This window comes from Hippocampus bargibanti, linkage group LG09 (assembly GCF_051943395.1).
Source record: "Hippocampus bargibanti isolate YZ-2025 linkage group LG09, ASM5194339v1, whole genome shotgun sequence".
In the NCBI taxonomy this organism is placed as follows: domain Eukaryota; kingdom Metazoa; phylum Chordata; class Actinopteri; order Syngnathiformes; family Syngnathidae; genus Hippocampus; species Hippocampus bargibanti.
Window position 1 is genome coordinate 21,119,238 of NC_142742.1, and position 23,354 is coordinate 21,142,591.

The 23,354-nt window shown below is 42.7% G+C and overlaps 1 protein-coding gene across 2 annotated transcripts in view; it reads left to right on the forward strand.

Moving 5' to 3' along the window:
* The window catches only part of sobpa (sine oculis binding protein homolog (Drosophila) a), a 58,757-nt gene that overhangs the window by 19,054 nt on the left and 16,349 nt on the right, over positions 1–23,354 (forward strand). Inside the window, exons 4-5 of one of the 2 annotated variants that reach the window (XM_089004820.1) lie at positions 6,302–6,453; positions 18,550–18,645. In XM_089004820.1, the coding sequence (XP_088860946.1) occupies positions 6,302–6,453; positions 18,550–18,645 (248 nt within the window). The remainder of the gene's footprint in view (positions 1–6,301; positions 6,454–18,549; positions 18,646–23,354) is intronic. The other variant, XM_089004821.1, reaches the window with a different exon arrangement.

Here is a 23,354-nt window from a genome sequence, read left to right on the forward strand (position 1 = left end):
GCGCCTGCCTGAGGGGAGTAGCTGGAAAAGGTGGTGGGCAGGGTGCGGAGGGTCCAGTAGGATTTTCCGCGCCCTAGTTTGGATTCTTGCAGTGTGCAAGTCCTCGAGAATGGGTAGTGCGGTGCCAATGATTTTTTCCGCCGTCCTAACTGTCCGTTGAAGTCGGATTTTGTCCATTTTTGTGGCGGCCCCGAACCAAACGGTGATGGAAGAACACAGGATGGATTCGATGACAGCCGTGTAGAAATGTTGCAGCACCTCCTGTGGCAGGCCATGCTTCTTTAGCAGCCTCAGGAAGTACATTCTCTGTTGGGCCTTTTTCAGGATAGAGTTGGTGTTGACCTCCCACTTCATGTCCTGGGAGACTGTGATTCCCAGGAACTTGAAGGTCTCAACGGTTGACACCAGGCAGTTGGATAGTGTGAGGGGTAGCTGTGGTGATGGATGTTTCCTGAAGTCCACCATCATCTCAACTGTCTTGAGCGTGTTCAGCTCCAGGTTGTGACGGCTGCACCAGAGCTCCAGCTGCTCCACTTGTTGTCGGTACGCAGACTCGTCGCCGTCTTTGATGAGACCGATGACCGTGGTGTCGTCTGCGAACTTTATGAATTTGACAGCTGGGTGTGTTGAGGTGCAGTCGTTCGTGTAGAGAGAGAAGAGCAATGGAGAGAGGACGCATCCCTGCGGGGCTCCAGTGCTCGTGGTTCGTGTTGTGGATGATATATTTCCCAGTCTGACCTGTTGTGTCCGTCCTGTCAGGAAGCTGAGGGTCCACTGGCAGATCGTGGGGGACACACCAAGCTGGAGAAGTTTGGGGATGAGGAGTTCTGAGATGATGGTATTGAACGCAGAGCTGTAGTCCACAAACAGGATCCTTGCGTAGGTTCCTGTGTTGTCAAGGTGGTCGAGGATGTGGTGCAGTCCGATGTTGATTGCATCCTCCACAGACCTGTTTGCCCGGTATAGTGGTTATTTACAGAAAAAGAGAATACAACACAAGTTCACTGTTATTTACATGATGTCCCTGAATGCATCATATACGGAGACGTCAGCGCAAAAACGTGGTGCGCTGGATAATGGCGGGACAGTTCAACACGCCACTAACCCTCACGGCCAAATGAAACACGACACACGAAACGAAATATTGTACTATAAAACGAAATGACACAATCATTACCTGCAACACAGTATGGCAGAAGGGATGGGTTTCGTCTTGTGATTAATTGCACAACAGAAAAGCACTATGAAGGGAACTAATTACCGTATTTTCACGGTCATAAGGCGCATATAAACGTCTCAGATTTTTTTTCAAAATGTGCGGTGTGCCCTGTAGTGCGGACATATTAGAGACCACCATGAGGAGGACGTGGGAGAGAACATGTGGGGGGATCTGTGGGCGTGGTTTGTGTATAAACGAACAGGTATGTGCTTTATGCAGAACATTGCTGTTTTAACAACCCTAAAAATGGCAGAGATATGGTTATGAAGCTCAGTTTAAACTGAAGGCTATCAGTTACGCCGAGGAACATGGGAATGGAGCGGCCGTGACATAATACGCGGACATAAGGCAAGGTGGCCGGAGTTGGTGGAAAGATTCGAGCAATGGATCGGCGCGCTAAGAGCGAGCGGAAGGAGCGTTTCGACCATCATCGTCCCGCTCAGAGCAGTAACGCTAGCGGAGGAAATGAAAAACATGAACTTGAACATTTCCAAGGAGGTCCGTCTTGGTGTTGGCGTTTTATGAAACTGCGATTTTTCCATGCGGACCGGGACTACTGTAGCGCAGCAACGTCCGGTGAATTATTCTGAAAAGCTGGCAAAAAGGCTGCCATGCTAACGGAGAGAAACTCCCGGCGATTGTGATTTTTTAAAAGAAAGACTTTGCCTAAAGAGACATTTCCAGCAGGCGTCATTCGTAAGGCAAACGAAAAGGGCTGGATGTTACGCCACAGTTTGGATTTGGATTGTGGATGCTTGGGCTAACGTGTCTGCTAGCATGGTGGTTCGAGCTTTCGGAAAAGTCGGTACTGATAATGTGCTCCTTTTTACCATGCCGACGCATATTGAGTGATGATTACAAATGTTATTCCGTTGTAATTAATAAATAAAGCACTACCAAACTCAGTTTTGCTCCCGATCTGTTTTTTTAAATACGCATACTTGTATGCCTGTGTGTTGTTGTGAGGCGGACGTACGTATGGCAGTAGAGGATATGTACCGGTATATAAGACTTGCGTCCTTTCATCCGGTGCGCCCAATGTGTGTGTTAAATACAGAAATGGCACACATAAATGAGACTGCGCCTTTTCCCACGGTGCGCCCTTTGGTCGTGAAAATACGGTAGATAACACTAGACCAGGGGTCGGGAACCTATGGCTCGCGAGCCATATATGGCTCTTTTGATGATTGCGTATGGCTCGCAGATAAAACTAAATACATATTGTCGTTTTTTTTCGCCGTTCATTTCCCGTTGGGGCTGCAGTTGGCGGAAAGCGCAATTTTGAGTGGATGACACTGACCTAGAATGGCCAAAAGCGCCATTTTGATTGGATGATAGTGGTCGTCATGTTGAAACAGGTAAACGCCCCTTTAAATGAACCCAACTAGTGCACTTCAGCGTGAATGCACCGGAGAGAAAATGTTCTGATTCTAATTTGCAATGAAACAATACCATCGATGAAACAGGTGAATGTCAGTGACATTTTAACAAGCCCCATGTTGACGTTAGCATCAACATACTTCTGCGAGAAGTAGATTGCAGATAGCAAGTGTGGAAGCTTATGAGCCGTGTGCAGGCGAGCGAGCAGTAACTTCGCCTCTGGACCGGCAAATTGAATTTCATTCCGATCGTTTGCCTGGATTTTTACCAATCACGAGGAACAGAAAACCATTCATGTTAACGGTGAGTACTATCACAAAGTTATTTTAAATAATGCATTCTGATATTTTGTTGAAAAGTGGCCGCGCGTGCGTGCGTGTGCCTCTCACTGAAAAACATTTCTAAATATTTTACTTTTATGGCTCTCTTAGTCAAAAAGGTTCCCGACCCCTGCACTAGACAGTACAAAAGGGAAAACAAAATAAGATATTGTCATGAAAATGCGCGTTAATCCAGACCATCAGAGAAATGGGACTCACCATAAGTCTCGTCCAAGTAGTTCTGAATACTATGGGCGGGACTTAGTGCCACACTGTGCGCCGTTGCGTCACTTCCGTCATAATTTATTAATCTTTGATCACAACTCCGTTACATATAGAATCACTTCTATATTTTCACACTAGTCACAATAGCTGACAATTTAATAAGTGAAAATTATTTTAACTCATCGCTTTGGCAACACCAGAACCGGAAATTAATTACTGTACATTACATTAGTCGATAGGTGTGACCTTTATTTAAGGTTAAAAGTATATTTTATTCTTAATATATTAAAAGATAACCAACACCATTTTTTGTTTCCTAACTGACATCAGAAAAACGTTTGATAGCATCTAAAATACCCAAAACACACAGGCTGATATTTTTAGTCAAATGCAAAACCAATAAATATGAGTTAAAGTGTCCCAAAACTACTTCAAAATGACCCTGGAAATTGCGAGTTTCAGAAGGTCGCGCCCCCTTGTTCGTGACGTCACGCCAGGACGTCTTCGCCTTGCTCTAGAATCAAAACAATGGCTTCAGATTCAGAGAATATTCTTTCTTGTTATTCATCATTATGAATATGATTCAAATAGTTCTGAAGAGGAAAGCATAAATGTTTGCTATCAATTAAATACGTACTTGCGTATCAATTCCAGCCATCAGGACTCCAATGTAGCGTCCCAGAAAATGCACAGGATGGCGCCCAAGCTCGGTTGGAAATGGACTGATTTGTCTGCTGGGAATTTGTGTCAACTAGAATCAAATAGTAGCCTTGGTGCAACACACAACGATTCACCATCTCGTTATTTATGTGTTTTCCATCTAATTTCGTCATCAACACGAAGTTTTCAGACCAAACAAAGTACCCAAAATGCATTGTGCGTCGCTTTCACAGTCAGGGGTGTTCCAGACGTGACATCATGTCAGGCATCGTCATCAACTCGAAAACAAGACTTACTGAATATTCAGCGCAAGTCTTAAAACGTAAAATATAGCTATATGTGGTGGAATCTTTGTAAAATACGCTCAGTAGAAGTCATTTGAAGTGATTTTACAAATTATGGACACAACTTGTCCGGAGGCGTCGGTTGTGCTTTATATGGTGATAATGTCAGTAACCTAATGTGTTTTTTTTGTTTTTGTTTTTCTAAACTGAGTACAGTTCAGAGTTTTTATTTTAACTTTTGGGATCTACATAGTAGTGTATTCTATTCCAGTAAATTTCATGTTGGGTGGATGTTGGCTGGCTAGCAAGTCTGCCTCACATTGCAGAAGTCGTGTGTTTGATTCCCGCCTGCGGTCATCTTGTGTGTAGTTCACATACCATGCCAGTGTGCAAATCATGCAATGCTGCAAAGGTGAAATTACAAAACAATGAAAATGTGAGAAGATTGGACTTCATATGTTATATATGACGTTGGCAGCCCAATGGTCCCATAGTTGGCGCGTTGACCTCACAGTGCAGAGGCACTGGCCTCACTGTGTGGAGTTTGTATGTTCTCCTTAGAGCTGCGTGGGTTTTCTCCAGGGACTCCGGTTTCCTCCCACATTCCAAAAGCATGCCTGGCAGGCTCATTGCACACTCTGTAAATTGGCCCTAGGTATGACCGTGAGTATGGATGGTTGTTCATCTGTCTGAGTCCTCTGACTAGCGACCGGTTCAAAGTGTTGCCCTCCTACTGCCCGGTTGTGACATGCTACAGCAGCCCCCGTGACCCTCGTGAGGATCAGCGGATCGTTAAACAAATGGATGAATGGATGGATGGCTCGATGGAAGGACGGATGGATGGATTTATGAGGTCAATTTGGTCTTGAAAAAAGTAATAAGGTATTCAATAATAAATTATTCAATGTGCGGGGATGAATATGCATGCACTCTTAAAACTAGATGCAACCCAGCTTCATGCCTGAGGGTAAAGAATGGAAGAGGGTGTGTGGGGGTTGTGTTGGGATCTTGATGATGCAGAAAACTAACTTCCTTCTCTGCTGGTAGCAGGGGACTTTCTCTTTGGAGCAGCCTTGACCATCCATTTAAGAACCTTTCTTTTTGTGGCCTTGCAGCAGCTGAACCACACTATGATGCTGGTCCTCACGACGCTCTCCATTGAACATCTGTGGAAGTTTATCAATTTTCTCAAATGTATACAAAAATGCACTCAATAGGCATACACACAAATTCAACATGTCAGAAGGAAAGGGCATCTCAACCACACCCAGGAAAAAGACTACAATCTTTGAAGCCACCACTCGTTAAAAGGAAGTCAGCAACTGGTGCCTGCCTATTTTTACCTTTGTTGAGTCTAATATCCAATTTAATTATAACTTAATATTGGTACAAAGCTGCACTGAGACATTATTACTATTGCTATTACTATTACTATTACTATTACTATTACTATTACTATTACTATTACTATTATTGTTTCTTTTTCCCTAAGATGGCGGCGCGTGAACACGCAGCGGCTCCTCTCTCTCCCGGCAAATTACCATTTTCGTGTTTATTATGTTTGTCAAAGTCATTATAAGTGCCTTGCACGCTGGGTCCGAGAGGACAGTAATTTCATCCGTGCTGTATGTCATGCATATTAGCATATTTGAGAATAAAGCTGACTTTGACTTTGACTACATCCAATTCCTATTATTATTATTATTTTGGTGAATTCTACACTTATGAAGGACAATAATATAATATATAAATGGTTTCCTTTATCTGCACATTTATCCAGACCTGTACAATAACAGATTTGACCCAGCCCCTTGCATTGCGCCTCTGCTAAATTAAGTGGGAACTTTGTGTGCGTGTGTGTCTGTGCGTCGGTGTGTGTGTGTGTGTGTGTGTGTGTGTGTGTGTGTGTGTGTGTGTGTGTGTGTGTGTGTGTGTGTGTGTGTGTGTGTGTGTGTGTGTGTGTGTGTGTGTGTGTGTGTGTGTGTGAGTAATGTTCGGAATCTGCCCTTTGAGTATTTTACTGTGTATTCCGAAAGCAACTCTTGTGAAAGATGTCAATACATACAAAAAACACACACCAATGTAGGACTGGACCAAAAATCTTTCATGGTACCGCAATATCCTTTTTTCTCCGAAGATAAATGTTAGCCAATTCATTTTGTTTCCCCACTGACTTTATCCGTAATCATCACACCTGCATGTTTTTCCAACAGATGAAGATGCAACCAGCGTCCAGATCATGTGCGCCTGGTGCCAGAAAATTGGTGTCAAACGCTACTCTCTGAGCATGGGGAGTGAGCTGAAGAGTTTCTGCAGCGAGAAATGCTTTGCTGCCTGCCGGAGAGCCTATTTCAAGAGGAACAAGGTAAAAAAAATTCCAACAAATTTATGCTGCACAAGACAGCAGCATGATATTCCTTTGCATTTTTTGTTGTTATTTTTTTGGGAGGGGGTGTGGATGAACAGCTTGCAGACCTGATTCTTACAAATCTTTGGTTGTGAGACTATATAATTGAGTGTCCAAAAAAAAGAAAAGAGAATAAAAGACAAATTGAAAATAGTGAGGGATCATCATATTGGTCATGATCAGATAAATGAAAGCACTATTAGGGGTTAATATATTGGTCAAAAGATGGAAGGAAAATCCTTCTGAAGTCTATATGCATACACAACATAAGTCTCAGAGCACGTTTTGAAATACGGTATTAGCATTTTTAATTGTGTTTTTCTAATCTTTGATTATGAATGGAAGACTCGTGAAATGTTTTCCTACTGTGTCAGTTGCAAAATTGCTCATGGTGTACTGTCTTTTTGGGTACTATTTTGTGTTTGGGAGCCTTTTACTAAGCGATTTGCTTGTTCTGTAGCCACAAAGGGACATATGTCTCCTTGTGCCGGATAAATACAAAGGGTTGTGTAAGGAAGGGCATCCGACCTAAAAGCTTGGCCAAAACAAACATGCGGATCAAACCTTTAAAGATGGAGGACACTGATTTACTGTGGCGACCCCTTCAAGGGAAAAGACGAAAGGAAAAGAAGAAGTACTGTCTTTTTTGATAAATGAGCGATGTAATATCTGGTTGAAAAGCAGTGTTCCGATTTTCTGAATAGGGTACCTGCTCTGTTAACTGTCAGCCAGCAATGTGCATTTTAAACACCTCTCTTATACATCTTTTTTGCAAGGTTTGCCTGAATACAGAATGCATAATGCATTTCACCCGAGAGCATTTGGGGAATAAACAAAATTCTGATTCTTTGAATATGAAAACACCCGCAGGCAATGTTGTTGCTTCTGGATAGCATTGATCAGTTTTGATGTTGAGCTATTCTCATTTCACCAGCATTTGGTTAAACAATTTCCTCTCTGTCTTTTACGAAATAAAGCTGGGATATTTAAGGAGTTACACTGTGAGTATGCATTGTCCTGTGTTTTATTTACTTGCTTGTCTACTTTCAAGTACATTATTCATCGACACAATCACCACCAGCACAACAAGGAGCATTCGCGACAGCAAATTGTTTATTTATTTATTTATTTATTTATTTATTTATTTTTATTTCCACTGTTGTTCGTTGTCTAAATGTCATCACTGACTTGACGATTTGATCCCTCTCACTTCATCATTGCCCTTTTCACGACTGTATTAACAAAGCTAATGTATTTTATTTTAACATTCTGAAGTCCCAAGTTCTAGATTTTACAAACTGTTTATTGGTTTTACTGGTGTTTGCCGCTGGGGAATGCGGAAGCACGATAGCAGTCTCGGCACAAGCATACCATATTTTTCGGTGTATAAGGTGCACCCAAAAGCCTTCATTCTTCATAAGACCTTGTTCCTTATACACTGGTGCACCTTATATATGAAGTAATGTTGAGCCACAACAGATCTTGCAACTACTGTCAGTAGCCACTGACAGTTGATTGTAGAATAAGTATTGCATAACCCCAGCCTCTACTCTTGCGCCTTATGTGGTGTGCCTTATATTTGGAAAACATTTATGTATTCATATATTATATTTGGAAACCTTTTTTCATTAATCGAAGGTGCGTCTTATAGTCAGGTGCGCCTTATATATGGAAAAAGATTGAAAATACACCATTCATTGAGCGTGCGCCTTATACTCCAAAGCGCCTATACAGTACACCAGAAAATACTGTACTCACATTTGGATTGGATTGGATTGGATTTGCCTTTATTAGTCTCACAGTGGAAACATTTAGATTTCACAGCAGCAAAGTGATGAAAGGAATGAAAGTAGAAAAACAAAATACATGAGCTGCTGGAAAGGCAGCCACTCTCGCGGCGCCGTCTTGAAGTCAAAAGAATAAAAAACTAAATAACAAACAATATGACAGCACAAAGACACAGAGAGTCATTCATTCTTAAGCACTTTCTGTACCCTCATTGTTACATGAAGCAGTTCTAGATGAAAGAGGAGAGGATCAAAGCGTCTTTCCACCAGTGGATCAGGGACATCATGGTGGAACGTGCACGTCGACTACAAGCTAAATGTTGAAAGGAAACACGCAGCTGTAGCATCCATTGACGAAAAGAGATTGGCCTCTGTTGCTGTCACAACTCGGGAATTATCCTGCCAACTCAGTCTCTATCAATTCTATCAATTATTTTCATCGAGCCAGGATGCAACATGGTTTTCTGTCCGTGCATGTTAGTGTTTTAATGCAGATGTAAACATCTTCTGGTCAAGCAGCATTTGCGGTATGCATGACCCAGTATCGGGCGGCCTGGTAGTCGAGTGGGTAGCACACCGGCTTCACAGTGCAGAGGTCGCCGGTTCGCGTCCCGGTCCGGCCACCCTGTGTGGAGTTTGCATGTTCTCCCCGGACCCGCGTGGGTTTTCTCCGGGTCCTCCGGTTTCCTCCCACACTCCAAAAACATGCATGGCAGGCAGATTGACCACTCCAAATTGTCCCTAGGTGTAAGTGTGAGAGTGACTGTTGTATGTCTTTGTGTGCCCTGTGATTGGCTGGCAACCAATTCAGGGTGTCCACCGCCTCGTGCCCGAAGACAGCTGAGATAGGCTCCAGCAACCCCCGCCACCCTAATGAGGAATAAGCGGTACGGAAAATGAGATGAGATGAGATGACCCAGTATCCTCCGCAAAAAAAAAAACTTTCTTTCCAAAACAAAAGGCATATGATCTTTAAAATTCTGATTTCGCAAAGAAAACAGAATGAATTGTCAAGTTAAGTAAACTTAAAATCAAGTCTTTCATAAGTTTTAGCCAAGCAAGTTGCAAATCCTGAAATTGGTGTCTCACTTCATCATTGATGCTGGCCACTTTTTTCAAATGCTGTGCAATTTATGCAGGGTGGCCGTTCAAGTAAATACATATTTTTTTTAAGTGAATGGGCAATTTAAGTGACGACTATTTGGTGTCTTAGCATATTTACTCAGACCATAAAAGATGGACAAAACAATTGAATAAATAAAATGAAAACAAATTTAATTTGTTTGATGGTGTGCTTTGGAGCACAGTTACTACATGTATTTACTTACAAGTACACTTAATATTTGTGTAAGTACTACCTTTTTTGCCCCCACAATCCCTGTGAGGATAACCAGAAATCGGATGGATCGATACATTTTTTGGGGTTATGGGAAATTAGGATTGCATAATGTTCTGTGTCCGAAACCTGCTTTTGAAAGAGATTCTTCATGCTCTATCTACTACTATTACAGTTGTAAAAACTGACATCAAATATGACGTTGTGCATTTTGAGAAGCAAACGTTATCGTCCACTTGAGACAGAAAGCAAATAAAATAATGGACAATGAAATAAATAATAAAATATATCTAAAATATGGGAAGCCTTTGCTGCAATTCGGTTAAGATTTATTGGAAAAACAAGTTGGCAGTAGGCCGGCCCGGTAGTCGAGTGCTTAGCACACCGGCTTCACAGTGCAGAGGTCGCCGGTTCGCATCCCCGTCCGGCCTCCCTGTGTGGAGTTTGCATGTTCTCCCCAGACCCGCGTGGGTTTTCTCCGGGTCCTCCGGTTTCCTCACACACTCTAAAAACATGCATGGCAGGCAGATTGACCACTCCAAATTGTCCCTAGGTGTGAGTGTGAGAGTGACTGTTGTTGGCTGGCAACCAATTCAGGGTGTCCCCCGCCTCGTGCCCGAAGACAGCTGAGATAGGCTCCAGCAACCCCCGCGACCCTAATGAGGAATAAGCGGTACGGAAAATGAGATGAGAGAAGTTGGCAGTAATTCATTTGTTGCTGCGTCAAGTGATATTTTTTTGCATGTTTTATTGGAATCCTAAAATACAAGTAGATGTTCAAGCGTGTTGCAGGGGGGTGGTTGTGTTGGAGGGCGGCCAGTGACTGGTTTATGTTGCATGAAAACAACTTAACTGTCTCATCTAAAAAACTTAATCTTCAGGTATAGATGGCCGCTACTTTCTCACACCTTTGCAGATCTTTCTTCTTCTTTTCCTTTCGGCTTTTCCCTTCAAGGGGTCGCCACAGCGAATCAGTGTCCTCCATCTTTAGAGGTTTGATCCGCATGTTTGTTTTGGCCAAGCTTTTACGTCGGATGCCCTTCCTGACACAACCCTCTGTATTCATCCGGGCTTGGGACCGGCACAGGAAGTCATATGTCCCTTTGTGGCTACAGAACAAGCAACTGAATGAGTTAAATTGCTCATAGGTGTGTATGCAAATGGAATTTTGTCTACATGTTACACTGCCCAAAATGTACCCCAATACCCTCATGCACACTTCTATGACTGTATGAAGACGCGCTCTCATGGGTACATATTTATATTATTAAGCACTACAATACGTAATTTAGTAATTATTGAGTGAATCACTATTATCATCCGCCTGAAATTTCAAAATATTGCTTCTTTCAAATCGGTACCGCACCTTTCTTCTTGCTGCTTCTTGTTCTTGCTGTCAGGCTATTGAATACAACCCCACTCGCACATTTTAATGTGCTTATATTTATCATTTATATTCATTTTATAATTTTTTTTCTTCTACTTCTCCCTTTCATTGTAAATTGAGAATTTCTCAATTTTCAAAGAAATATTTACTTTCTGATCTTATGTTATATTGTTATCATCTAATGTTGCATACCAACATCAACACAATATCCTATATTGTTTTTTTAATAGAAGAAAAAAAAACACACACAAATTTCTGACATTGTCATTGTTTTAAATGTCAGAATCCATTACTCATTTCTGTGGACAGCACAGGTGTCAAAGTCAAGGCTCAAGGGCCAGATCCAAACCCCCATGTCATGAGATGTGGCCCGTGAGAGCAAATCATATGTGTCCACTATCATGATTGTTGGTGAAATATGTACTGAAATGCCAAATTGTCATGGGTAATAAATAACATTGAAATTTTAGCAATGCCCCACCAAGGAAAGCCGTAACTCCGAAGTGGCCCGTGACAAAAAACGTGTGACACCCCGAGGTACAATGCACTCTCTCTCTCTCTCTCTCTCTCTCTCTCTCTCTCTCTCTCTCTCTCTCTCTCTCTCTCTCTCTCTCTCTCTCTCTCTCTCTCTCTCTCTCTCTCTCTCTCTCTCACTTTCTCTCTCACTCCCTCTCTCTCTCTATCCCTTTCTCTCCGTCTTTATTTTATTGTAAGACATGTCAAATTATTCAAGTCAAATTAATGCATTTAGAATATTGTTTTAAAAATCCTCCCCAAATTATAAATATATAAATATGACAGTGGTGGGCCGTCAGAGCCAGCAAGGCCTTCTCTGCTGGCCTAACATAATCAGACATCATTATCATAATTATAATAAAAGTCAATTTCATTAAAAAAGTATTTTTTCTAAATATATATATAATTATTCTACATACTGTTTTCTTGATGTTATATTATATCCATTTGGTTATGCTCCTTTCAGTGTTGTAGTTTTAGGTCAGAGTTTTTAATCCAATCAGAATTCAGCTATGGGCGGCCCGGTAGTCGGGGGCGGCCCGGTAATCGAGTGGTTAGCACACCGGCTTCACAGTGCAGAGGTCGCCGGTTCGCATCCCGGTCCGGCCTCCCTGTGTGGAGTTTGCATGTTCTCCCTGGACCCGCGTGGGTTTTCTCCGGGTCCTCCGGTTTCCTCCCACACTCCAAAAAACATGCATGGCAGGCAGATTGACCACTCCAAATTGCCCCTAGGTGTGAGTGTGAGAGTGACTGTTGTACGTCTTTGTGTGCCCTGCGATTGGCTGGCAACCAATTCAGGGTGTCCCCCACCTCGTGCCCGAAGACAGCTGAGATAGGCTCCAGCAACCCCCGCGACCCTAATAAGGAATAAGCGGTGCGGAAAATGAGATGAGATGAGAGAATTCAGCTAGCTTGTGTCGCCAGGCTGAATTAAATCTGACCGACGCCTTCAGAATCAACAGTGAGGGCGTCTGTGCGCTGTACATGAACGGGCACATGTAGTTGATGTATAGGTGCGATAGCTAATCAGATCACGAGTTGGCACAGCTAGAGGGCCTCGCGTTGAACATGACATGTACGCGTCCTGTGATTGGATACTCACTTTACCTCAGCCCTCAGCGGAGACCTCAGACCCAGATGGACATCTCCCCACCATAAGATCCCTCCGGGCACAAAGGTGCAGATTGCAACTTTGTGTCTTGCCAGTCACAACACCACAAACACACACCACAAACACACAAGCTACTTCTCTCCCAACCTGTGGTCGACACGGCATGGAAGCAAGCTGAATGAGTCAAGTGCTTGCTGTAAGTATGTCTACTATGGTGGCGAGAAAGCCCACAGGCCTGCCTCTCACAGTTTTGGGACATTGAGGTGATTATCTTGCTGCTGCCAGTTATTCTCTTCAAATTATGACCCAAGTGTGTCTCATTAATTAGGTGTTTGCATTTTATTATTTTCTAACTCGTTCAAGTAAAATGGAAACAAAAACTTCCGTCCTTCCCAATGTGTACTAAACTAAATGACACATTTTTGCAATATTGCGATGATGCAGGGATGGCTAAAAATACTTTACTCTCCTGATTTCTGCACAGGTAGTGCATCGGTCTTTCAATGCAGAGATACAGGGTTCAATTCCTGCTCCGGCCTTTCTGTTTGGAGTTTGCATGTTCCCCCCGTGCCTGCTTGTATTTTCTCTGTCACAGATTGCGAGGTGTTGATGATGGTTGTGGATCCTAAAAAAAGCAGGCAGGAGGGAGCAGCAGGATGTATTTGACAAATTGTATTAAAATAAAGTCAGCAGGAACAAAATCTAAAACATCAAAGTCATCCGAACAGAAAAGTACAAAGTATCAAAGAAAACCATGAGTAAAAATCTGCCAAGATGAAATAAACCTGACGGGGTGAAGCAAACACATTCAATGACCCGACACCGAATGGTCGTGCTGGGAGTCCTTTTAACTGCCACTGATGAGGACGACCAACCCCAACTGAGGGCGGGGCCGTCAACGCTATCCGTAGGTCGCCAACCAGAATGTGACAGTCTGCCACGGATTGGAACGACCAACACCTGTGCAGGTGCCGGCGGGGCCGACTGCGCCACCCTTTGGTCACCAACCAGATTGTGAGATTCTCCTGGTACTTCGGTTTCCTCGCACATTCCAAAAACATGCATGGGCAGTCTGATTGAACACTCTACTGTCCCGAGGTGTGAGTCTGAGAGCAGATGGTTGATTGTCTCTGTGTGCCCAGTGATTGGCTGGCAACCAGTTCAGGGTTTGCCCCACCTCCTGCCCGGAGGCACCTGGAAGAGGTGCCTCCGGGCATGCCCGGGAGGCATGCCCGGGCCTCCCGGGCATGCCTCTAGGATTTATACGTTTATATATGTAATGCATTTTGAATTACATGCAGTACAAGTATAGTACTATGCCTGAATAGTATTACAATTTTGAGTGACTTGATTTTAGCGGGGGTGGCCCAGTAGTCAAGTGGTGAGCACGTCGACTTCACAGTGCAGAGGCTGTGGGTTAAATTCCAGTTCCGGCCTTCCTGTGTGGAGTTTGCACGTTCATCCTGGGCCCGCATGGACTTTCTCCGGGACCTCCGGTTTCCTCCCACATTCCAAAAGCATGCATGGCAGAATGATTGAACACTTCAACATTGTCCGTACGTGTGGTTGTTTGTTTCTGTGTGCCCTGCGATTGGCAATCAAACTGTTTAGGGTGTCCCCCGACTAATGTTCGAAGGCAGCTGGGATAGGCTCGAGCACCCCGCGGCCTTAGTGACGAAAAAGTGAAATACATTGATGAACGAACAAACAAACAAACGAATGAACAAATGAATAGTGGAAAAATGCTCAAAATTAGCTGTCTCTTCATGTGAGTTTGCTGTTCAGTAATATTGTGTCATCCATGAATGCAATAGTAGGATATGAGATCAGCTCTGCTGTACTTTGTTCTGGAATATGCATGTGAGCGTTTTTCAAACACAGCTTTGCTGCAAGGAGACGGACAAGCAAGCGCATGCACACGCGCACACACACACGCACACGCACAGACAAAAGTGCGCACACACACACACCTGCACATGTATGAACCCAGATGCCAGCTGGTAGAAATAGCAGCTGGCATATCTGCCTGTCTGTCATTTTCTGTCTGTCTGTCTGTCCGTCCGTCCGTCAGTCCATCCTACCCCTGTCTGCATGTCTGTTTATCGGTCGGTCTGTCTTCCGATGAACACCTCACTCCTCGTTCATAGTGGCAACACCTCATTAGTACAATATGCAAATAAAGTGGCGCGGGGCCAGAGGGTCAGAGCACAAACTGGAGATGGAAATAATAGTGTGAGGGTGCATACTTGTCTGCAGATCTCTGTATGCGTATGTGTGATTTTGAGCACATTATAGAGAGCCTGACAGATAAAGCTCAATCATGCTTCGAACCAGATCCATTTCTGAGACAAGAAACCACCAACATTGCAAAAATCCTTCTTAACTGCTTTGACTGATTTGCATTCATACCTGCATATTTAATGCTTTTTCCAAAAATAGTATGGATGGTTTGACACAACACTATGGATTACTGACAAAAGCCTATATTGCTCTCAAAACAGTTAACCCATGTGTCAAAACTACGTATCTCGGTTCATTGCTTTCTCATATAAGTACTACTTACTTTGTACATACTTTGTAAAATCTATTGAACTGTGTTTCAGATCCCATATCCTTCAATGGATATACTGTACTGTACTTTCTGTCACTACATGTTTTCACAATCAAACTTCATCAACGTGGAGGAAAAGTGTCTCGATGACCGAGCTTCTCACCTTCTCTCTAAGAGGGGTCTCTCTTAGAGAGAAGGTGAGAAGCTTGACACCCTGCGGAGAAAAATCATTTTGGCAGCTTGTATCTGGGATCTCATTCCTTTGGTCACGGCCAATTGCTTGTGATCATAGGTAGAAACGTAGTTCGACTGGTAAATTGAGGGCTTCACCTTTTGGCTAAGCTCTTTCTTTACCGTGACAGACCAATACACAGCTTGCCATACAGGACCGATCAGCCTTTCGATCTCCTGTTCCCACCTGCCCTCACTTATGATAAAGATCCCAAGATACCTAAACTCCTCCACTTGGGGCAAAATTTAATTCCAACCCTGGGAAGCCACTCCTTTTCTGACTGAGTACCATTTCTTCACATTTGGCTGAACTGATTTTAATCCCAACTGCTTTTCACTTGGTTGAGAACTGCTCCAGAAGCCAATAGCACTGGATCATCTGCAAGAAGCAGAGATGCAATACTGAGGCCACTACACTGGGCACCCACACTGCCTCAGCTCTGCCAAAAAATTCTGTCCATAAAAGTGATCAGAATCAGTGAACAGAATTGGTGACAAAGAGCAGCCTTGGCACCATCCAATCCTCACTGGAATTGATCCTGATTAACTGCTGGCAATGCGAACAAAACTCTGACATCATGGTATTGGGACATGACAGTCCATATCAGGAGGTTCTGTACCCCATACATCGGTGATACGTCGGTTTACGAACCCCTTGGCTTACGAACTTTTCAGTTTACGAACGTTAAGTTTCTGAAATTTTTACCTTGGCATACAAACTATTTTTCGGGATACACACGGAGCTGCCACAATGAGTAATGTGTCGTTCACGAACGAGCCCGTTCTACTAAGAGAAAATGGCAGCCGGCTTGTTTTTGTCCTCTATTCCCCGCCCCCAGTCTTCGTTTAATGCCATGTGATTGGTCAAGAACGCAGCAGTGAGGGGAGGTGGTTTAACCATTAAAGAGATAGGCAGACGGCAGAGAGGGTGACAAAATGAATCGAAAACAGTGAAATTTGATACTTCAAAGGCAGAGTGTAGACGTCAAGGTTAAAATTCCCATCAATCAGGCTCCGCAAATAACCCGCACTAGCCATCAGTTCAATTTGAAATGAAAAAGCAAGGGAATGAGCTATTAATGATGTTTCTCGTGTCTCTGCTTGAATCTGTTGGTGTTGCAATATCATAACTAATGTACTAATGTACAACCCAGAGCTCCATGAGACACTTGAGTTATCAACGACCATCACAAAGGTAAATAAAACGACTCTATTATACTGTACAGTTTATTTCCTTAATTATAATATCATCTTATTATACATATTATAAGGCAGGGGTCGGTACCCTATGGCTCACAAGCCATATATGGCTCTTTTGATGATTGCATATCACAGATAAAACTAAATACATATTCTCGCTTTTTCACCGTTCATTTCCTGTTGGGGCTGCAGTTGGCGGAAAGCGCAATTTTGATTGGATGACACTGACCCAGGTTGGTGGAAAGTGCAATTTTGATTGGAAGATACTGGCTGTTATGTTTAAACAGGTAAGCACCCCTTTAAATGAGCCCGATGAGTAAAAAAAATGACGAGTACACTCCAGCTTGAATGCATCGGAGGATTCGCTAATCTAATTTGCAATGAAACAATAACATCGATGAAACAGTCGAATGTCAGTGATATTTTAACAAGCCCCATGTTAACGTTAGCATCAATATACGAGCAATATAGCAAGTATGGAAGCTAATGAGCCATGTGCAGGTTAGCTAGCAGTAACTTCGCCTATGGACCCGGCAAGTTGACTTTCATTCCGATCATTTGGCTGGATTTTGACCAATAGTGAAGAACAGAAAACCATTCATGTTAACGGTGAGTACTATCACAAAGTTATTTTAAATAATACATTTGTACATTTTGTTGAAAATGTGTGTGTGTGTGTGTGCGCGTGTGCGTGTGCGTGCGTGCGTGTGTGTGTGTGTGTGTGTGTGTGTGTGTGTGTGTGTGTGTGTGTGTGTGTGTGTGTGTGTGTACGTGTGTGTGTGTGTGTGTGTGTGCGCGCGCGGGTGTGCGTGTGCGCGCGTGTGTGTGGCTCTCACTGAAAAACATTTCTAAATATTTTACTTTTATGGCTCTCTTAGTCAAAAAGGTTCCCGACCCCTGACATAAGGGATATTTTGTTTAGTTTTAAGGCTTAGAAAATTAGAAAGTAAAACATTGTTAGATGGGGACCTGGGATCGGATTATTCTCATTTTAATGGTTTCCTATGGGAAATTAATTTTTGGGATACACACTTTTCACCTTACACACTCAGTCTGGGAACCAATTAAGTTCATAAGCCAAGGTATCACTGTACTGCCCAAGTACCATGATCAGACGCCTTTTCCAAGTCCACAAAGCACGTGCAGATTGGGTGAGCACCTATATACCCTCAAGGACATCAATTCACTGAGATCTTGACTCTCTGCCATTAATATAGTCATTAAAAAAAGTGAAAACAAATGGCCAGTCACCGCTACACTTGTAGCTTTGGACATAAATTGTTTATACAGATGACGGCTGAAGAAACCTTTTCATCGATAAATTGTTTATATATCTCCTCTTTTTTTATTTAAAAACGAATTGTCGGTTCACCTCATTTTAATGGATAAATTGATAAAAGAGTGAATTGATGTTTTTTAAACATGTTTTGTGCTCCTTGGCACCTTGGCCAATATTGAGTTCTTGACTGCATATATTAGACTGAACTTCTAAATGGGATCCTCTGAATATTAAATGATTACATAAATTAGCATGAATGAAGAGATTTCTTAAAGATGGCTTTTGGCGACACTGCAGTACAAACCTAAATTAAGTGGAAAATTATTCAGATTAAAGAGACTTTCATAGAGTTAAACAGTGTTGGCATCATTTACATTTTATTATCATTACATATGCTTTTTATTTGGCTTTAGATGAATGGGTATTTGAAAGCGCACTCACTGCTCACCAATGCATGAACATTCACCTCCAATGCCCCACATTTAAGTTTGAAATACTTTTTCTTGGTTTACCCTGAAACCAAAGTCAAGTATTTACCCATGTTAAAGTCACCATTTCTGTTCCATTTTTTTTCCATTTTTGAGTTTCCTCGTTGCCTCTGTTGCCTTATTCATTTTGTCCATCCATAAAAAGCAGCCATTATTTCTCCCCCCCAGGCGAGAGACGACGATGGCCGTGGTGGGAAATTACTCCAGCACAGCTTTACTCAGGACACGCCCAGGCTTGTCTTCAAGACAAACAGCGATGTGCTTGTAAGGACCCTAACCACTTACCACCAGATAGTGCTTCAGCTTGATGTCTTCATGCGCAAAAATGTTGTCATCTTTTCTGTATGAACGGAGGACCATTTTCCTGTCATGTCTTTCATAACATCTTCATCGTAAGATTTGATTAAAAATGTCCAGTAAAGCCACTTTTACTTTGCAAGATCAGTATTGCACTGTACCATAAGCATGGCAAAGTGAAAAAGTCAGATGGAGTGGCAGTTCCCCCTGTCAATCTAAGAGGCTACTGGGGTGTCAGGAGTTTAGTGCAAGTATTTTCAAAGGTTTAAAGGACAATCAACGTCACTTTTTTGTTTTTTAACTGACACCAGAAATACGCTTTATAGCAGGGGTGTCAAAGTCATTTTTTTGCCGCGGGCCACATTGTAGTTATGGTTTCCTCTCGAGAGCCGTTATGAATTTGGGGAACCCATTAGAATGTTTAAATCCCTTCAAATATTACATATAGAGCACACAGCAAATTAATGAATAACTCGTTTTCAAATCTTAAGTCTAGAATAATGACTTTTATTGTGGTTAACATCCAAAAATATGAAATTTTGGCTCAGATTTTAGCAATCATCATGGAATTTAACAAATTTGATTTGCTTTCGCGGCCCGAAAAAAATGATGTGGCGGGCCGGATTTGGCCCGCGGGCCTTGACTTTGACACCTGTGCTTTATAGCATCCAAAATACCCAAAACACGCAGTATATTTTTAGTCAAATGCAAGACACCAATAAAAATGACTTAAAGTGTCCAAAATCTGCAAAAAATTGAGTAGCGAATTGGGCATTTTCAGAAAGTCCCGCCCCAGTTCGTGACGCCACGCCAAGACGTCTTGCATTGCTTGTGAATCAAAACAATGGCTTCAGATTCGGAGAATATGGTTTCTTGTTACACATCCAGTTATGAATATGATTCAAATAGTTCTGAAGAGGAAAGAATACCTGTTTGCAATCGATTAAAGAATTTATTTGTGCCATTTTGAGGCAACATTGGGGGAAAATGGAGGTGGGCTCTAACTGGTCCAATTCTTCCAGGATTGCTTCCTGTTTCTTTAGGAAGTCGAGGAGGCAGTCGAAGTGATTCGATGGAGAGTATCCGCTAGCAGGGTTAGTTCTGTGCACAATCCACTCCTTTTTCAGTGTGCTGGGAAGCTTGCTCTCCAGAGACTGGCAGACCACCCGATTCTTTACGGCATCCTCTTCTCCAAGGATCTGAAGGCTGCAAAGCGCTCTTTCCACGGCCTGAGTCAGTTCAATGGTTTTCCTGGGGTTGTTGCCTTTAAGAGAGGGAAGAGCCTGGACTTCATTGGTGATTAGCCAGACAATCTTCTGCATGTTCCCATACTTGTTATCCAGCAGTCTGAACACGTCATCTGCGGAACCACAGCTGGAGAGAAGAAGTTCCTTTTTTACCTTCTCATGCAGGCTGCTTAGTAGGTGAAACTTTCTCACAGCTTCTGCTCCCTGTGGGTTGCCTAGTTGCTGCAGGTCCACCCATTCGGCCTTCGACCTGTAGTAGTCCCTCATGTCACTGGAGAAAGTGAGTAGCCGTGCCCTTTCTAGGCTGATTTGAGGCTTGAAATCAAATGCTCCTTGCTGCACAGTTCTGGGGCTGATTTGTGGTGAGCAAGGTTGGGTGATATGTTGGAAATTCCCATTCCAAGGTTGGAGGTCAGCGCTTTCTTGGTGTTAGGTTCAGGCTTTGGCTCCGCAGGCTCATCTCGGAGAGAAAGGGTGTCTGTGCTGGACATTCCCGCTCCAAAGTTGGAGGCCAGTGTTGCACCACTTGGCTCCTCCTTTTCCTCCTCTTCCAGCTTGTCTGACAAAGCCAGGAGCCTCTTACTCAGCGTTCGGTAGCAAATTCTTAGGTCCACTACCTTGGAGGCAGGAATCAACTCCTTCCATTCCACCAGCATGTCACTGAGTTCGGCGATTTCTCTGTCTAGGCCTTTATTCCTCAGCCTGCGGTCCTTGATTGGTTGCTGAGGGCTGACTTCGTCCTCCTCAGCCTGAGTAACTGCAGACTCAGCGATTTTAGACTGGGCAGAGAACATGTCATTGCCATATCCATTCCAAGGCTTCTTGTGTGGCTCGTTTCAACTCAAGGAACTTTGCCTCGCACTCAGCGGTCAGCCTGTCGATCTCCACTGCAGACTCTCTGACCGTTTCATCGTCTGATTCTCTTAGGGCGTTGGCATACTCCAGCCCGCATCAACAACTTTAGAGAAGTCCATATTGAAGCTCCTCCATTCATTCGGAACATCACTTGGATCCAGGAGTCCAGCCGCCACATAAGTCGTCAAAGCATTTCCTTTTCTGGTGAATGAGGCCTGTGCTTTTGATCGTGCACTCTTGAGTTTTTTCAAGTCATCCATCTCAATTCCGTTTCTGTTGACTGGAGAGCCGACTGTTTGACCAGTGGGGTCCTTGTTGAGGGGCTTTGTTCCACTTTATTGGTGCAATTGGCTCCTTTTCCCCAGATAAACCGGAATTTCAAAAGATGAATTGATTGGATTTGTCTTTGTGGTCTGAAACCCAGTTACAGACTACTGTACCAGGTGGCACAGTTGGTTGCTTGGGGTTAAGCTTAACCAGCAGTTCCAGGTCGGCTCCAGTCAGTCACTGGAGTGTTAGGTCGGCCAGGGCTGGGTTGGCTGTGCCTTTCATGTGAGCAAGCTGCTGCTGCACCAGTGCAGTGAGCGGCGGTTTATGACTGTTCGGTCAATTTACGTTTTCACGTTTTCCCACCGAAAGGGATCCCAGAGAGACACACTGATACAACTCAACTCACTCTCGTTATTTATTGTTGATTGAGTTTTGAATACATTGGTTGCTTTTTGTTTGGTAGACGAGCAGTGAAGTAGGTCATAAACCTACAAATAGAAACACAGGATATGAATGCAACTCATTCACAATCATTTCAATCACTACTTTGACATTATTTTAGTTTAAATCAACAGAAAGGTGGAACGTGGAAATGCAACATGTGGACTCACCGGCGGCGTGTCTCCCTTGGCTAACAAGAGCCACCTGGTTCAGACAGCATTTAACTCCACAGCCATACCCACTCACCGGCTGATCGGATTAACCCTTTCAAGTCTGTACTGCATGTAAAGCCAAGTTTAGCATGTGATTTCCTTTTTACACAACATCCGGGCAGACGTTATTTCAAACACTGATGCAACACGTAATTTGACATTTTGGTACAGATTTTAGCAAGTTAACAAACATGATTTTTTTTCGGGTGGCTCATTATATGATGTGGCGGTCTGGATCTGTGTTTTAGATTATTATTAATGTAAATTTCTCCACTGTGAGACTAATAAAGGCATATCCAATATCCAATATCCAATATCCAATATATTATTCAAGGCAAAAATATTTTTCATTGCAGGCATCAAACGTTAACAATTGATAACATTACTTCTCTCAGGAAACTCAAGTTTCAGTAAAGTCAAGTTTCATCCAAGAACGCGATTCTGACAGTAGTGACAGTTTAAAAAAATGAGAAAAAGGGTACATATTAAACAATTTGACTAATAACTAAATTCAATGGCAATTGAAACTAAATTGGCTTTTGTATTATATTTTGTTCCAATGTCACTCACTCAGGAATCAAAGAAGCATTTTCAAGTATACCATGAAAATAATATGTTACAAAACATTTACTTGTCAATATTTGCAGAACTCTGAAGCCAAGTTTTCTACGTACAACATCTAACACCGAGAACAGTGTATCCAACATTATCCAAAGAGGATTTAAATGCAAATAAAGCCTTCTGACTAATATGATGGCTTAATTAGTTCCCAGTTGCATCATTCACTACATACTCCAATGGATGTATGCTTTTTCTATCGGGGAAAAAAATAACAAAGCAATTATGTCAGTTGAGAGATAAAAGAAGAATTAAATGCTGATCTTATTTGAACTCCTTTCCTAAAACAACGAATGTAGGTGTTTGCATCCTTTTGGCTGTGAACATTGACGTGCTTCTCAGCCACTGCATTTGACTTATCTCATTCTCTTTACGCGGTCGACATGGCGTAAGCCGACACTGACTCGTTGGGGTCAAAGGCCTCCACTTGCTTAAACTATATATTGAAGATGACAATTACAAAATACTACTACTACTACTACTACTACTACTACTACTACTACTACTAATAATAATAATAATAATAGTCCTTATTATTATTATTATTATTATTATTATTATTATTATTATTATTATTATTATTATTATTATTATTATTATTATAGTAATAATAATAGTAATTGTCATTGAAATAGGAATAGTTATAAGAATAAGAATAAGTAATACTTAGGCAAAATAGGATTAGGAATACTGATGAGGTGATACCGGTGGAAGTGGGGCATTCAGGCCAGTCCTTAGTCAGACCAATAAGATCAATCAGTGGAGTGGCAGGGAGTAGTTCTCTGCTCCCCCCAACCTGAGAGCAGGGACCTATCATAGCAGAGTCCGGCACCGCAATGTCTGGACAGTAGGGATATATATACAGTAAAGTCTCGTTATATCGATATTCTCGGGAGTTAGGAAAAATGTCGATATAACTGTACTGTCGATATATCCGTCCTGCGCCGAACTGCATTAACAAAAGCCGCCAAAAGAGGGCATCCAAGCGCCATATAAGAAACGGAGCTGGCCATGAGCTCGCCATTTTGTGCTT